General features: G+C 38.8%; 1 protein-coding gene and 1 long non-coding RNA gene across 4 annotated transcripts in view; both read right to left on the reverse strand.

The window, feature by feature from the left end:
- Positions 1 to 407: 407 nt before the first annotated feature.
- Positions 408 to 2,187, reverse strand: LOC114160598 (uncharacterized). 2 transcript variants are annotated; one of them, XR_003598799.1, is made up of 4 exons: positions 2,040 to 2,187; positions 1,731 to 1,865; positions 1,002 to 1,124; positions 408 to 465 (listed from the first exon to the last, which is right to left on the reverse strand). It is a non-coding gene; the product is annotated as an uncharacterized LOC114160598 (long non-coding RNA). The 2 variants fall into 2 exon arrangements; XR_003598800.1 differs by lacking the exon at positions 1,002 to 1,124 and having other exon boundaries at positions 415 to 465.
- Positions 2,188 to 5,546: 3,359 nt separating this feature from the next.
- ahcyl2b (adenosylhomocysteinase like 2b) overlaps positions 5,547 to 15,238 on the reverse strand; it is a 35,258-nt gene continuing 25,566 nt past the window's right edge. The window contains exons 3-17 of one of the 2 annotated variants that reach the window (XM_028043574.1): positions 13,626 to 13,769; positions 13,315 to 13,415; positions 13,113 to 13,215; positions 12,916 to 13,010; positions 12,332 to 12,438; positions 11,864 to 11,980; positions 11,717 to 11,780; positions 10,845 to 10,933; positions 10,069 to 10,139; positions 8,654 to 8,748; positions 8,312 to 8,410; positions 7,289 to 7,357; positions 7,075 to 7,153; positions 6,699 to 6,819; positions 5,547 to 6,534 (exon numbers count right to left, since the gene is read on the reverse strand). In XM_028043574.1, the coding sequence (XP_027899375.1) occupies positions 6,528 to 6,534; positions 6,699 to 6,819; positions 7,075 to 7,153; positions 7,289 to 7,357; positions 8,312 to 8,410; positions 8,654 to 8,748; positions 10,069 to 10,139; positions 10,845 to 10,933; positions 11,717 to 11,780; positions 11,864 to 11,980; positions 12,332 to 12,438; positions 12,916 to 13,010; positions 13,113 to 13,215; positions 13,315 to 13,415; positions 13,626 to 13,769 (1,361 nt within the window). In that variant the 3' untranslated portion in view covers positions 5,547 to 6,527. Of the gene's footprint in view, positions 6,535 to 6,694; positions 6,820 to 7,074; positions 7,154 to 7,288; positions 7,358 to 8,311; positions 8,411 to 8,653; positions 8,749 to 10,068; positions 10,140 to 10,844; positions 10,934 to 11,716; positions 11,781 to 11,863; positions 11,981 to 12,331; positions 12,439 to 12,915; positions 13,011 to 13,112; positions 13,216 to 13,314; positions 13,416 to 13,625; positions 13,770 to 15,238 lie in introns of those variants that run through there. The other variant, XM_028043575.1, reaches the window with a different exon arrangement.

Consider the following 15,238-nt stretch of genomic DNA (forward strand, 5'->3'; position numbering starts at 1 on the left):
AGATGTGAAATGTCTGTTTTTCCATTAACTACCGTATTTTCCGGACTGTAGAGCGTACCTCACTATTAACCGCACCACAAAGGTGTTGTTGTTGTTTTTTTTTTAATAAAAACTGAAAACCGTCATATGAACTTCTTCGTGTTGTTTCCATGATGAGGGGTATGAGTTTGAAGAAATTTCTCCATGTGCCTGCTGCTAACATGTGCTCGTTCTAAATGAAAATCAGCACTTTCTTCTTTGATTTCCAATTTTGACTTCCAATCATTCACTTCCTGCTACAGAGCCCCCTGGCGGTTGAAGAAAAATCCACAGAAAAGTCGCACCGGGCTATAAGCCGCGAGGTTCAATGCTGTGGGGGGGGGGGGATAGCGGCTTAAGGGAGGGGTTACATTCTAGCCTTGACCCATAAAGAACATTTTATTTCAGGGTATCAGAGTAAAGTGGACTATATTTTCTTGCACATATCTGAAAGCATAGGAAAAGAGAGAAAACATTTCTTTCAACATATTTCAGGGAAAAACAACAACTAAATATTCATGAGCATGATTTCTTTTAAAATACAAGACCAGAAAATTTAATAAAATACCATGCCGGGCTGCCAAAAAAGAAAGGAAGTGAAAATATTTTGAAATAAGAGACGTGTCAGATCAAACTCTAATTTCAGAGAGATGCACAGAAACGACATTCAGATATCAGTCTTTTGTGAAATTGTTTACATTTGTTTTGTTTTTACAAATTACTGAAATTGTTACAAATGTTTTTTTGTTGTGGTAAAATCATTTATCTTTAAACATTCAGTGACTGACATGGTTTAGAAAATGCTGTCCTCTTAGATGCCTGTTGGGGAAAATTTGTTTGCTTTATGAACTTAAAAAAAAATTTTTTTACAGTCGTAAGAGCTATATTAGATATTTAACTGTTTCTTTCTTCTTCTTTTTTGGCTAAATGCAGTACCTGGAGAGTAATGTTGTAATCAAGAGAGCTGAAGTGTCATAATTTACCAGAATATTTAAACCTCAGTGGCTCAGAGGAGTTTACACGTCTGACTCGTCCGCTTTAAACGCTCCACAGACAGCGAGATGTTGGTGAGAAACCTCTCTGTGACCTCTCCACCCCCCATAAACCTGCCCACAGCAGAGAAAGTAAATTATTGATATAAGGAGGTGGGGCCTGTTTGGTTGGCTGCAACCAGTAGCGCCTGTACTGTGAAAATCACCTAAGCTGACATGGGTGTACAATTAACCATATGTAGAGCTGGTGGCGTGAGAACACATGGCAATAACAAGACGAGGCTCACAGATTTGATCAGTGTTGGAAAGCTTATCAGTATCGTAGTTACACGCTGTGAGAACCTGCATTTATTATTTTTATATTATTGATCGAATTAAAATATGCTTTCTGAATGCAAGCACCTCGAAAGATGTAGTATTGTTCAATAAATACTACTTTAAGTAATGTAACTAATGTCATTTAGTTACATTACTTAACTAAGTTTCTCTTTTTTGTTTTTAGTAAATCTGCAGCTTCATATTTTATATTCTCGAACCAGCCTTGAATGGATGTTTTTCTGGAAACTATTGCACCTTTCTTTAGGATTTTTGCCATCAGAAAATTCAGCCAAGATGCTGCTGCATTTTCAGTGACTCAAACCTATGCAGTTATACTCATATTCACAAGTGGCAACCCTCTTAAAGTGCAACTCTTGCATTTCTACGATAATATTCTCCTACCTTGTTCTGTGTTCTTCTCCTGGTCAGTACTTGGTTCTGTTTTATTCTTCTTCTCAAGGAAGGAATCCTCAATAAATGAATATCCTTCTTATTTCCATGCACTCTTTTCTCATTTTTCCCAACTTGCTTTCGGCTCTGAGAAAATAAACATATCACTGTGGTTAGTCGGAAGTTACAACCAGTACACAAATGTTCAGCACAAAATTTCAAAATTGTAAAATTTTTTGTTGTTTTATGATAAAATTATTTCATTACGGTGCTGGTGTGACTTTTAAATCTCTACCTGAAATACATTTGTTGCCTACATACATCATATTTCCAGTATGGCTGCATTCTTGTCTGAGAACTTCGCATTAAAAAGTCGAGTTGCCATGGTGACAATATCAGGATATGACGACATGTAATAATATTCAGCTATATTTGTTTCGGGCTAGCTCCAAAATGCTAGCTCTGAAATATTTACTGAACAAACTTTACTCACATAATCGCTGTTTAACTTCGCAGTCATGTTTATCCAGCGCTGTTTCACTATTTATCGCTAACAAATGGCGCCGTTTCCATTTCACTTCAGCCCCAACTCCGTCATTGGCCAAAAACCCACCATAGGATATGTAAATGCGTAGAATTCAATGATGCCTTCACTTACACTTGGAAATTCTAGAATTACTCTGCAAGCGAAGGTTTAGACGGCTAATAAGTGCTAATAAATCTGTTAAAGTCCGTACTTGTTTTCCTAGAAGGTTATTAAATTTATCTCACAAAGTAATTATTAGTATTTTTCAAAAGTAATTAATTAAAACACATGTTTGTGTATCGAACTGGTTCCGAACTGGAGGTTGACTTTCAAGCAAGCCATCAACCAGCTGAAGGGTGTATCAATTTTCCTATTAACTTCTCTGTCCTTGCTGAAGAAAGACATTCCCACAGGATGATGCCGCCTCCACCGTGTTTAAATCTGGGAATGACAGCAGCTTTGTAAACACCTTGTTGCCACAATCACATTTAAATAGTACCTTGTTTACAGCAAACAAGGTACTATTTACACCGTTGCCCCATCAGAAAGTATACAAAAGTAATAAGATGAGAAATACTTTTGCAATATCCTAAACATATCATGACAACAGTTCCTTGACCTTTGAAAGAGCTCAACGATCAAATTGAAAGCTAAAATAAGTGCCAGCACTACTGAATTATAAGTGACAGATTCATCTCATGGCTGGATCCAGACGGTTTTAATGGAAGTGAACAGCCTGAGACCACTCAGAGGAGGGAAAAGAAATGATTAAAAAGCAGTCCGTTTCTTTAGAAAAACAAAAAAAATGGCTACAAAAGCAAAAAAAAAAAAAAAAAAAAATGCTTCAAATTCTGTCCCCCCCTCACTGCATGCCAGACAGTTTCACACCGCCGCTTCAGACTGGAGTCATGCGTCAGCCCTGGAGATGTCAGAGACGGCGCCGTCTGACCGCTGCTGGCTCAGATGAGCTCACTGAGGCAGCAGCACACATGGATCCCCTCCACCCCAGCAAATACAACCTAACCCTCCTTTACGTGACATCAGGACAAATTAACCACACAAAACATTCCACTTTTTACAGTTTTATTCATTAATATTACAGATTATTGCTCATCTTCTAACATGATCACTTCAGATTTTTTTTTGTTTTTGACAACTTAACGCATGACTGAGAATTTAGCCAGTTTGTACTGTATGAGGATTTACATCAATAAATACAGGAGACTTCTTTACACCTTCTTATACACCTACATTTGTTTTTTTGTCAGATCTGTATATAGTTTGTATACACATAAACAATGCTGGTGTCTTCCCTCATCCAGTTAACCGTATATTAAAACAGTTCTCCTCCCTAAACCCGCGGGTCAGGATCCTGAGGCAGCTGTTAAAAAATAACTACGGCCTGCGAGACAGAAATAAAAACATAAAAGACATGGACAAACACACACGCATACGCACATCATTCATTAGCACACATTTACAGAATTAAAGGGGGGGGGGAAAAATAGGCCTTAAGACAATGGGTCACACAATCCTGTGTGGAGATTCAACAGCACAAGGAGACAAGGACGCACAGACACCGACTGTGACACAGAATGGAGGAACAGATTTTTATACTACACACTTCTTTTGGGCCACCATTCACCTCTTTTTGATATTAACGTTTTGAATGAAAGTCAGAGATAAATTGTAGATGGGTGAAGAGTTAAAAAAAAAACCAACAAAACTCTTTCAAACGCTGAGTTGGAAAAATAAGCTTGAAATGCGCATCACAGTATGAAATGCTTTCTGATTGGGATAAACATCGGCTGATTATGGTTCCATACAACGCACTGACACCCTGGGTAAAGATGCAAACAAAAAGCCTAAAGTAAAGACGCGCTGACCTCACGGCGTTTGCATGTCGTACACCATATTAAGTGCAAGCTGTGGTACCAGCAACACCCTTCAGTGCAGACGTCGTTACTGAGGGAGGAAAGTTAGGCGTTGTCAATGTGAGTGAAGTATAAAGAGTTCCTGAAAAGGAGATGCGTCTAAATTTATTCAGGCTGTGAGAGCAAGAGAGACTTACAGCGGATAATGGGAAGGCTAAACCAAATGTGGTACCATTTCTGTTTTATCCTTTCAGTCTATTTCTGCCATTATAGTGGATTTGTGAAATTTTAGACTAAAGGTAAGGGAATACATTCTTTAATACTCATGGAGACAAAATTATTAATTTTAATTCACTGATTTAACTCCAAAAATATGCGTTTAGAAACTTTAAGAATGTAGTACTTTTTGAAGCTACTTTGCTTTAACTCGCACAGTGTGACATCGCCTCCACTTCTAACTCACTAATTGCACTGATGTTCACTTGAGATGCAGACAAACTGGCTGTTGATTAGAATCAAACAAATTTTCAGAACGATTGGATTCAACTTTGGTGGTCAGAAACTCAAAAATCCAATCATTAACCTGACAGATGAACGCAACATGCCATTGTTACAAGTTGACAATAGTCTTCGGTGTTGAAGTTGTTACCGAAAGAAGATTAGTTTCAGTGCAAGTGTTTCAAACGAAGTTGGGAGATGCAAAAAAACCCCAAAAAACTGCAAGAAGCGCCTTTGAAAGAAAGACGTCTGCTCTTAATTTAGGCTGCAAAAGAGTACGAATTATTAAGATAACAGGAAGTACAAATGCATTTCTAGCTATCTGTTGTGTCATGGAAGAAGATGTGGAAATGTTCACAGGAAACTGGAAATGGTCATCTGTGCTATTTCATTTTTATACAGCAGCGGAACAGGAAGTCTTTTAGGATTGAAAAAAAGGTATTTAAACACTGATCAAGGGAAAACATTTTTTTAAAGAAATGAAAGATTAATTTAAGGCTTCAGGTCGCTGCTTTACTTGGGGTGTCAAAAAATCTGGAGGGGATGCATGATGGATTTTTTTTTATATTACATAGTATAGCGACACTGGTTTGGGTTTACATCTGGTTAAGCATTGAGGCCTGTGCAGATGAGATGTTAATAGTGATTGCATCTTATTACACAACAATAAAAGAAAAAAAGTCCTTCAATAGTGGATGGAGAGTCATCGCAAAATCTGATCTCCAAACATGAAGATGAATGTGCTTCTGTGATTAGGATAAAAACAATCGTCAGTCAGAAAGTTGGCGAGTAATTGACACATTTCAGTACCCTTAACCTGTTCAATGTGTATGGCAAGTACAAAAAAAAAAAAAAGCACCATACTTTTTTATGGAGTACCTGCAACAAACTGCTTCATGCTATGTAAATACTCTGTCACAGTATTCAGAATGAGGGTTTGAGTACATTTATTACAGATGGTTAGAACATTTAGTTGCTTCTCTGTGCGACACGACGATTCGGTCAAAAATGAAAGATTCGATGGAAAGATAGAAAAATCTTAAATTCTATATAAATATCTAAATATACAGTATACCTTTGTAATGATTTGACAATCTGCCATGCTTCTACTACAGTATAGTCTTTCTCGTTAAAGAAAAGGACAAAGAAAAATAAAAACGAAAATGATTAAATACTTGTTGTGACTTCAACACTGGTGTGTTTTGAGCAGCTGGAGACCAAAAGAGCAGCCAAAGAGATGGTTTCACTGTGGGTTTAAGAGTCGGGTGAGGAGAGCAAGTCAACATCCAGTTATGTTTATACAAATGGGGGGAAAAAAGCATTAAAATACAAGATATGATTGGACCCCTGAGGCCCTCACACAAGACCAGCAACCCGCCCTATTTTTGTTTTGTTTTTTGAAAAAAACCCCTGAAAATCAAAGGGTAGAAAACAAAAGACGAGGAGGGAGAAAGAAATAATAGCAAAAAAAGGGGAAGAACTGTCCATGACTAAATCTTCATTTGCACACCTTTTAAAAAAAAAAAAAGAAAAACAATCAAAGTTTTGCTTACAGAGTCTTCGTTTCATCTTTTTAAGAGATAAAGAATCAAAATTCTGGCAGCGTGGGGGGAGGATAGAGGACTAACAGACAACTCGACGCATCTAGAGAGATGAGGGAGAAAGTAAAACAACTGTTGTTTGACGAGGAGCGAGAGTGATTATTCGTTTTATTAAAACAATTATTACTGTGGGCGGGTGGGAATAAAATAAAGAAGGAAACAGGAAAAGTTAGGGCTTCCTCTTTTCTCCAGATGTAAAGCAGATGTTTTCACTATGCCGTCTATCCTTCCTTCCCCCCTGTCCTCCTCTTCTCCCTCTGAGTCTGTGCGATTCATGGAGAACTGATATTTCCTCATTCAACTCAATGGTTTAATACCTGGAAAACAAAACAAAGCAATAGAAAGGTCTAATCAGAAAGTGAACAGAAGGAAGAGAATTCAGTAATTTCTGTCCAATTAAAAACCACAAACTTTCATGTATTATATGCAATAAAAATTGCAACTAATGTGGAGTGGAAGCAGCCATTTTGGAGCAGTTTACCTATAGTAGTTTGGCTTAAAGGGCCCGTTCTTGTTCAAGCCCAGGTACTTGGCCTGCTCATCAGTCAACTCTGTGAGATGCGCGTCAAACGTAGGGAGATGTAGGCTGGCCACATACTCATCTGGACAGCAGAGAGAGAGAAAAAAAAGAGAGAGAGTAAACATCTTAGCATTTTCCAGGATCTCTGACCTGAAAAATTACAATTTCAAGAAGGAAAAAGAGGAAATCCAGGGTAACTACTGTCTTCTTTTTCTCATACGAGCCCTTTTCCATTCACTGACAGCGTGACCTACATCTGCCTTTCTTTACCAAGCTTCTCTCTCAGCAATGAATGCATGATCCATTTTTAATAGCATCAAACTGAAGACATTTTTACCCATTTTCTTGGGCAGCAGATAAACATCCTGCTTGTACCGTCCCTCGGGGGCGTTGTAGAGCTCTATCAGGGCCAGAGCCTGCAGGGAAACAAATGACATAAACATGTTTGAGCAGACTTCTCAGTTTGTCGCAGGCAAAAAAAAAAGCTGTAAATGTAGAAAAAAAAAAAAAAGAAGAGAGAAACAAAATCAGTTAAAACAACAGAGGTGTACCTGGGTCGTGGCAGTGATGGAGAGCACAAACGTGGGCACTGTGGAGCAGCTGAGGTTCAGCAGACGGCCCTGGAGAGAAAATTAACAACAACACACACACACACACACACACACACACACAAAAACCCGTTAGAAACACACTTCTACTAGCTTGGTGTTGCTCAAGCTTTTACCAAGACCAAACTGAGTAAAAACCTATATTTTACATATCAGGGTTTCCTCTACATGTAACTGGTTACAGTGCACTGCCGAGGCAAAATAACAGCCGCCACACCTTCAGAATGAAGATGTTTAAACATATGCTAAAACGATTAAAGCATACGAGATGTTTACCTACATATCTAGTCTGTATTTGCACACTTAAACTAACCATAATCATCATCATCATAATGCTGGCTCCTGTCTGACTGCAAAGCCAACTACTGTGCGCTGCTCTCAGTAGTGAAGTAGAGGGAAAGAAAACACAATAGAAAGCTGCCAAAAGGAGGTTAAGTTGCATGTACTTTTAGTTCAAGCTTGTGAAAAGCAACCCTAACGTTCCTTGAGTGATATTGGTGACTGAAACGAATTAGTCACTTAAAGAGGTTGAAGTAGAGTTTTTTCTTTTGTTTAAAAAAAAAAAAAAAGGTCTTAGAGGAAAGCCTGCAAATCATAATAGAAATATAAAACAAGACAAGCTTTTAATTTCAGGTTCACTGATGTAGTTCCAACCTGCTTCAGATCAAACGGGCTCAGAATCGTCGGCTCCAAGGAGCTGGCAGCTCGGCCGGCCCTGCTGAGCTGCTCTCATTCTGTCATGGCTCATGATTCACTCACAAATACACCGCTTCTTATCCAGGCAACACATGTGCCCTGATATATATTTCACACTAACTTCATAGATTTGGATGCAACCAGATCTGTTGTCTGTATCTTTAGTTGTTCTCCGACTAACATCGATCAGCTCAATCTGCAATGCAGTTCACAACAATAAGTCAGGCCGATAGGATTTGTTTGGACATTTTTAGGCGGAGAGTAACGCACCTCTGCCAGCAGGACTATCCTCTTGGCATCCGGCCAGATGATGTGGTCCACCTGTGAGCGAACCCTCTCCCAGGTTAGTTCAGGGGTCCGCAGGCTGGCCTGCGGAACAAAAACAATTTAAGGCCATTTTAGCCTCTACATGCGGAAGATGATCTTTTCCCCAGCTATCATGATGGATCAAATAATTAAGAACACTTAGTCCTTTGTGCTCCTACTTGACTTAAAAGCCCCAAAAATGAAAACACATTTCCAAATTTCTTACAAAATCCTGCAACATAAACAGTAAGAGCAGCAGGCATTGTTAAAGGCGTCTGATGTCGTTATTAAGAGTTGCAAACTGACCACATCGATCTCGGTGTTGGAGTGCCCCATGTTGCAGACAATGCAGCCGTTCTTCATGCGGTCCAGGTGCTCTCTCACCACAACGTTCTTATTACCTAGTGAAGAAGAAAAGAAGAGGTGAACGCGTGATTCAATCTGCGAAAAGGTGCAGGAAAAGAGTACACTTTAAAAAATAAAAATCATAGGAGGTCAGGATAAGACAACCAAGTCTGCCTCTACCACTTATAATTTAATTACTTATCTTAGAATGTGAGCAAAATTAATTAGGTCTGGAAATAGAATTCAATTAAGAGTTGGCTCAACATGTCTGAAGGTTTAAAGAATTTTGTTTTCGGATTAAAACGACGAGCAAATATTCTTTATGAAATATTTTAACAGTTACCCATTACTATGTAAACCTACAAACACAAAGTAAGAGGGGTCAAAGTTCAAATGGCGTTTTCTTTGAGCCTACAAAGATTTCGAAATTATTTGCATCCCTTGAACTTTATTTCTCCTTCACAACTAGAAACTAAACTGAATTTTAGTGGGATTTAGTGTGACTGGGTGGGGATTTGAAGCTGGTCATGTTGATGCAGGATGGACTGAACTAAACGCTGGAAACCATAAAAAAGAAAGACTTCTTACAGGCTGGAAAAGCATGAACAGCACACATACATGTTGGAACAGAGCAGTCATAGCGCAAAAACAAATCAAATTGAAAATCTGTAAAAAACAAACAAAAGAAAAACAAAAAAAACAAAGAATAAAAAAAAGACTTAAATTCTCCATCTCATCTGATAAAGACTGAGCAGTTAAGCAAAGAAGAATGGCCAAAACCTGTTGATGTTCAAAGGTGGTAGATGCACATCATTTTCCTTTTTACGTTGTGATTATACACATCTTTTTGTTGGTGTACTATATGGAAATGGACCTAAATACATTGAATCATATGAAGATGCTCAAAAGAAAAAACTTTCTCAATGTGCTCTATGTTTGCTAATCTTCCACACAGCTGAATTGTCAACATCACTCTTTTTACCTAAAGGTGCAGATCTCATTCGGGGGGGGGGAGAGAGGGGAGACGTGAATGTATGTTTTTTTGTTTTTTTTAAAGTTTAGGTTGTTTTTTTTTAAGGCTGCCTTGTTTCTGTGCAACTCGCTACGACTGCAGAGCCTCCGCTTCAACCCTGACGGGCGGTATTTGGTAACAAACTGGTGACCAGTAATTCTCTGCTCTAATCCAAAGGTCAGCATCGGCTCCCTCGCCCTCGAGGTTCAGAACTTTATTAGCAACCACTGCAGATGATTTCGCCGACTCAATGACCCGTCTAGTCACCTTGAACAAGACGCAACAGAAACTGTGAACGTCTGCACCCTGACTAGATTAGCAGAATGTCAAGATCAGCAGCCGAGGGTGGAAGCAGCAAGCCAACCTGTGCAGGTGATGACGATGTCCACTTGTCTGATGACTTCGTTGAGTTTCACCAGTCTGAAGCCATCCATGCTTAAAAAAAAAAAAAAAGAAAAGAAAGATGATTAATCACTAATGATTAACTGATAATCATGATTAATCAATGACTTGAAATAACTGCCAACTAATTTAGGAATGGATTAATCGTTCCTTCAGTTATGGCCATTTGCTGAAAGAACATACTCAGAGCAGCAACTAAAACAAAACTGTACAAGAAATATACAAGTTGTGCATTTAAGATAAAAACCCTTCTTCGTCTATGAATGCATTATACCCAGAATTCAAATAGCACAGTTTTAGCTCCATCTGCTTCAAATACTATAAGACAATAAAGCACTTCTTGCTATGTAATCATTAATTAGTTAATCCAAAACATTAATCAACAGATCAGCCCTACACTGTATTGATAAGTCGAGTAGAAAGGGCTGAGCTTTTCACATATTGATGTTAGAAGTATTTTTATATTTTAGGTGCAGATACATCTTTTTCCTTTTAGGCAATACAATGTTTATTTTCTCATTTGAAAAAGGAAATATTTGTTTGTATTTTTTTTTTTTAAATATTGTATAAAAGATGAAGATGTTAAACAAAAACTGCGCAGAAAGTGCCAAATTTTTAATCCGATTAATTGATTAATCGCTAGAATAATCGATTACTAAAATAATTGTTAGCTTAATAGTGAAAAGTGACTTTCCTGCAATATAAGTGAGCCAAAATAAAGAAAAAACTAAAGCTTACCAGGCCTGCAAGGCACAGATGGGGTCGATCTCTGTGACGTAGACGATGGAGCCCATGGCTTTGAGGGCAGCGCAGCAACCTTTTCCAACCTGAGGGTGGTGAAAACAGAAGGGCTGGTAATTTAGTTAACAGGGGTGCAATTCAGTGTGTTACAGAGAAACGCAGCCAGAAATGCACACAGCATTCCCAGAAAGCAGGCCAGAGCTCGAGCTGTGATCAGTGCAGTCGCGGTCTACTGTGATGTAATAATAACACAGACACTGACACCTCAGATGATGATACATTGATTTTTAACAAGAATTGGGTGGGCACGTTTGATTACTGTGGATTTTCTCTCATTCTCACAGGCTGTGAATTTTTTTATAGAGTTGAAGTTTCTGTAACTTCCAGTTTTGGGCAGAGTGGAGTTGCTTGGTTGTTCTCAATTTTCTTTCAATCAAAACCAACAGTTTGAGTCAGATGGTTAAAAATTGGACACAATTGGCCGTTCCAACATTTCTATAAACCAAAACATGCATCAAATGTGTTTTAGGTATGTATAAATCAGGCTAAGTTTGTTTGAACCGCCTTCCCAAATCTCTGACTGCCACTTGTTGAACATTTCAGGACCATTCTTAAAGATGAGGCTTTCTGGCAATTTAAATGAACTTTTTCTCAAAAAGTGCTCAAACATCCTGCTGTTATAAGTGACACTGTGAAAATATTAGCAGTGTTTGACCTATGTTTCAATACCTGCGTTGATCACAGAAAATCCACAATAAACGTAAACTTTTTCACCCAGTAGCTATTTCAATTCTAGCGTGATTTTTTCCTCAGTTTTAGCAGAACACCAGCAGGAACACATGTGACTTAAACAAAACCATTAACCTTACCTCTCCATATCCACACACCACCACCTGTTTGCCTCCAAACATCACGTCAGTGGTCCTCTTCAAGCTGGAGACACAGATGCATGTTTCAGTGCTGCCGCTTCTCTACCACTGGAAGCAATTTGTACGGAAAGAAAACATGTTTTATACCCGTCTAAGATGGATTCTCTGCAGCAGTAAAGGTTGTCGAACTTTTGCTTGGTAACAGAGTCGTTGACGTTCATGGCTGGAACACACAGCTTCCCCGCCTTGGACAGTTGGTACAACCTTCACACACACAATTTCTTATTAGATCTTTTTGATGGCACAACTAAAAATAGAGTCCAAACATAAAGAGATCCAAATGTATTTTCTATTTTAATTTGTTTGCATCAAACTGTGAGTGCAGATAAAAATGTGTACCACTTTCCACCACCAGATGGCAATGTTGCCAAACTTGACAATGGATGCAAACAGGGCCTTATTCTGTTACTGTGCAGGTTTTTACAAATATTTTAATCTTTAAAGACACAGAGAATCAGTTTAATCATCTTTCAACTAAAACATGTCTGTAATATCCAGCATAAAGGACAAAAATCATGCAAAAAGAAGAGGACATGTGGACGCTGCTTATCCTACCTGTGGACACCAGTAACACTCTCCTCTACGATGCCCTTGATCTTCTTGAACATGTTGGGGTACTTTTTATAAATCCAGTGCGTCAGATCTCCACCGTCATCCAGGATCTGGGGAGAAAAATGGAGTTAAAATAAAGAAGTTAGGAAGAAAAATTGGAAAAGATGTCAAGAATAAATTAAAAGAAAGGAAAGAAAATAGTGTTTTTGGTCACAAAGACGCATTTTATGAGACAGACCAACACATAGTAACACATGATTATGTGGGGTAAAAAAAAAAACAATATAAAGGCCTTTGTGTTGTTTGGTTGGAGACAGTCTGACATGATTAGGTCTGCAACTAATAATTATTTTAGTAATCGATTATTCTATTGATAAATTGGCTAAAATTGAAAAGAATTTGGCAAATTCAGCAGATTTTTCATTCGACTACTTAAGCCATTTCATACAGTAACATAAATACATTAAAGATGAATAAACAAATAATTAAATTCCTTTTTAATAACGAAAATATACATTTTATTGCGTTGAACATGTGTCGAAAACTATGTAACAAAAAAAAAACAAACAAAAAAAGACGGCTGCTACCATGTTGGGTTGCCAGCCTTCCACGTTGACGCAGCGGTCGATGCACCACCAGAAGTCATCCTCTGACTCACCCTTCCAGGCGAACACGCTGAAACCTGCAGAGTGGAAGGAAGCAAAGAGCGCAGAGTTGACAAAAACGTGACAAGAAGGAGAAGATAGAAAGATTTTAGATTAGAAGGCTTTCAAACTATTCTCACCTCCTTCTGCCAGAGCTGCAGCCACTTCATTTTGGGTGGAGTAGATGTTGCAGGCTGCCCACCTGCACTGAGCGCCCAGAGCTGACAGAGTCTCCATCAGCACCTGAGGAAAAAAAAAAAAACAAAGCTGCAGAGTTTGGCTTTTGTGCCAGACTAAAGACGTCAACACGTTGCCTTTTTTTTTTTTTGTTGTGTCACTCACAGCGGTCTGCGCGGTGATGTGTGTGCAGCCCACCACCTTGGCACCAGCGAGGGGTTTCTCCCCCTGAGCTCGCTTCCTCAGCGCCATCAGTGCTGGCATCTCTGGCGGAGAGGGAAACACACACAAAGCGGAAGCTGGAATTAGCTGGAAGGTAAAAGGAATTCCCAGCTTTAATCTCATTAGCTGAGCTCTAATCCATCCAGTCGTCCAGATGAAGGAGTTACAGATGCTAAAAGATGCTATCAGTGTGTTTAGCCCTGCACTGCTTCGCACTGATGTGATCAAACTCCTTCCGAGTGTGTTGGTTCTACCTTGCTCTGCGATCTCGATCTCTCTGCGCCCGAAGTCGGCCTGCTTGATGTTTTTGATGCAGAAATCTCCGTTGCCTTTGGAGTTCTTCTGCTGTTTGTCCCGGGGTGAGGTCTCATCGTCGGAGCTGTCGGTGTACGACGCCGCTGCAAGCGATCGCACGTAAGAACGTCAGTGAAGGGAAAGGACACAACGCGTTTATTTTCAGCAAACCTAAACCTGGCTTTGCAGAAAGGTTTCGCAGCACTGGCCTTTTTTTCTTAATACCCTGTAATTCAAACTTGACTAGGCCAAGCTTTCTGGATCACCCAGTAGAAGTGACAATAAATCTGTCTGGCACAGCTTCTCCCGTTACCGAGCAACAACAGAGAGACGGCGCGTCTGCCAGACTTCATGCTGCGGCTGCTTTTTCAGAGTTAAACTTTCACTCTGTGCTGTTTGTGCGGGATCATAATTACACCAAGTGTTACTCTGTTGGCTTTTATGTTTTAAAGTATAGAGATATTTGCTCTGATTAAAGACAAAATGACAAAACAATCACCTTTTACCCATTAGATCTACAGAAAATAATAACCTAATTAATCACATTTATTGCCCAAAAAGTCACAACTTTTTGATAAAGAGACAATTTATTTTGAAGAACTGGCATTTTATTTATATTTTTACAATTTAAAATCAAGATAAATATAAAAAATAACAAGAAAGGATTAATTTTTTTTCTGTAGGATGAAAAATGATACTTAAAATTCACAGATTCCAACCTAACAACAATAAAAACAGATCCAAGAACATATTATTGGTACTTTTGTTAAAATTTGATTATTGTGGGAAAAAGGAGAACAACAAATGCAAGTTTTTAACAGTTTTCCAATCTAAATTTCAACAATATTGGCTGGTTCTTTTTTAATTCTACGCCAAAGTTATTAAGAGTCACTCTTAATAAAGGCTGCAAAAGCCATAGGTTGGAGAAAATCTGCTTTCGAGTAAAGTTTGTGTATAAAAATGGCCTAATCAAATTTAGACTAAATTTAATTGAGAATCTGTGGGTTGAAAATTGATGGTCAGAGGCACTCCATGCAGCCTGAGAGCTGAGTTTGAACTATTTTGCAATGAAAAATTGACAACAATGAGTAAAATATGTCCCCATATGTAAAATAGATATAACCTCAGAATAATCTGAAGCTCTAATTGAAGCAAAAAATAGTTTTAAAATGACTCAATGGGGATGAATACACAGATTCTTATCTCTGCAAACCTTTTTAATCTGTGCATCATCGTCCTACCACTGCGACAAAACTCTAGGTTTTGTCGCTCTAACATGACAAACTGTCTCACTAAAAGCGCAGAGCGGCAAAAACTGTTTTTAAATCGCCTCTGATCCTGGGGCGTCCATCACTTCCCCTCCTCTAAGTGTGACTCAGCGTCCAAATGTCCATTTGGCAAAGCAGAGGACCACGGTGCAGATTAATTCATTACGTTAATGGCTTCATTGGAGGCTCTGACTCCTGACACACAGCGGGGTATCAAAAGCACAAGTCAGAGCACATTACGCAGAAAAGCATTTAAACGTTTACAAACACAAGGATCAGGGGAGAGGTCAAAAGGTTAAGAGCAG

This window comes from Xiphophorus couchianus, chromosome 17, assembly GCF_001444195.1.
Source record: "Xiphophorus couchianus chromosome 17, X_couchianus-1.0, whole genome shotgun sequence".
Taxonomy (NCBI): Eukaryota; Metazoa; Chordata; class Actinopteri; order Cyprinodontiformes; family Poeciliidae; genus Xiphophorus; species Xiphophorus couchianus.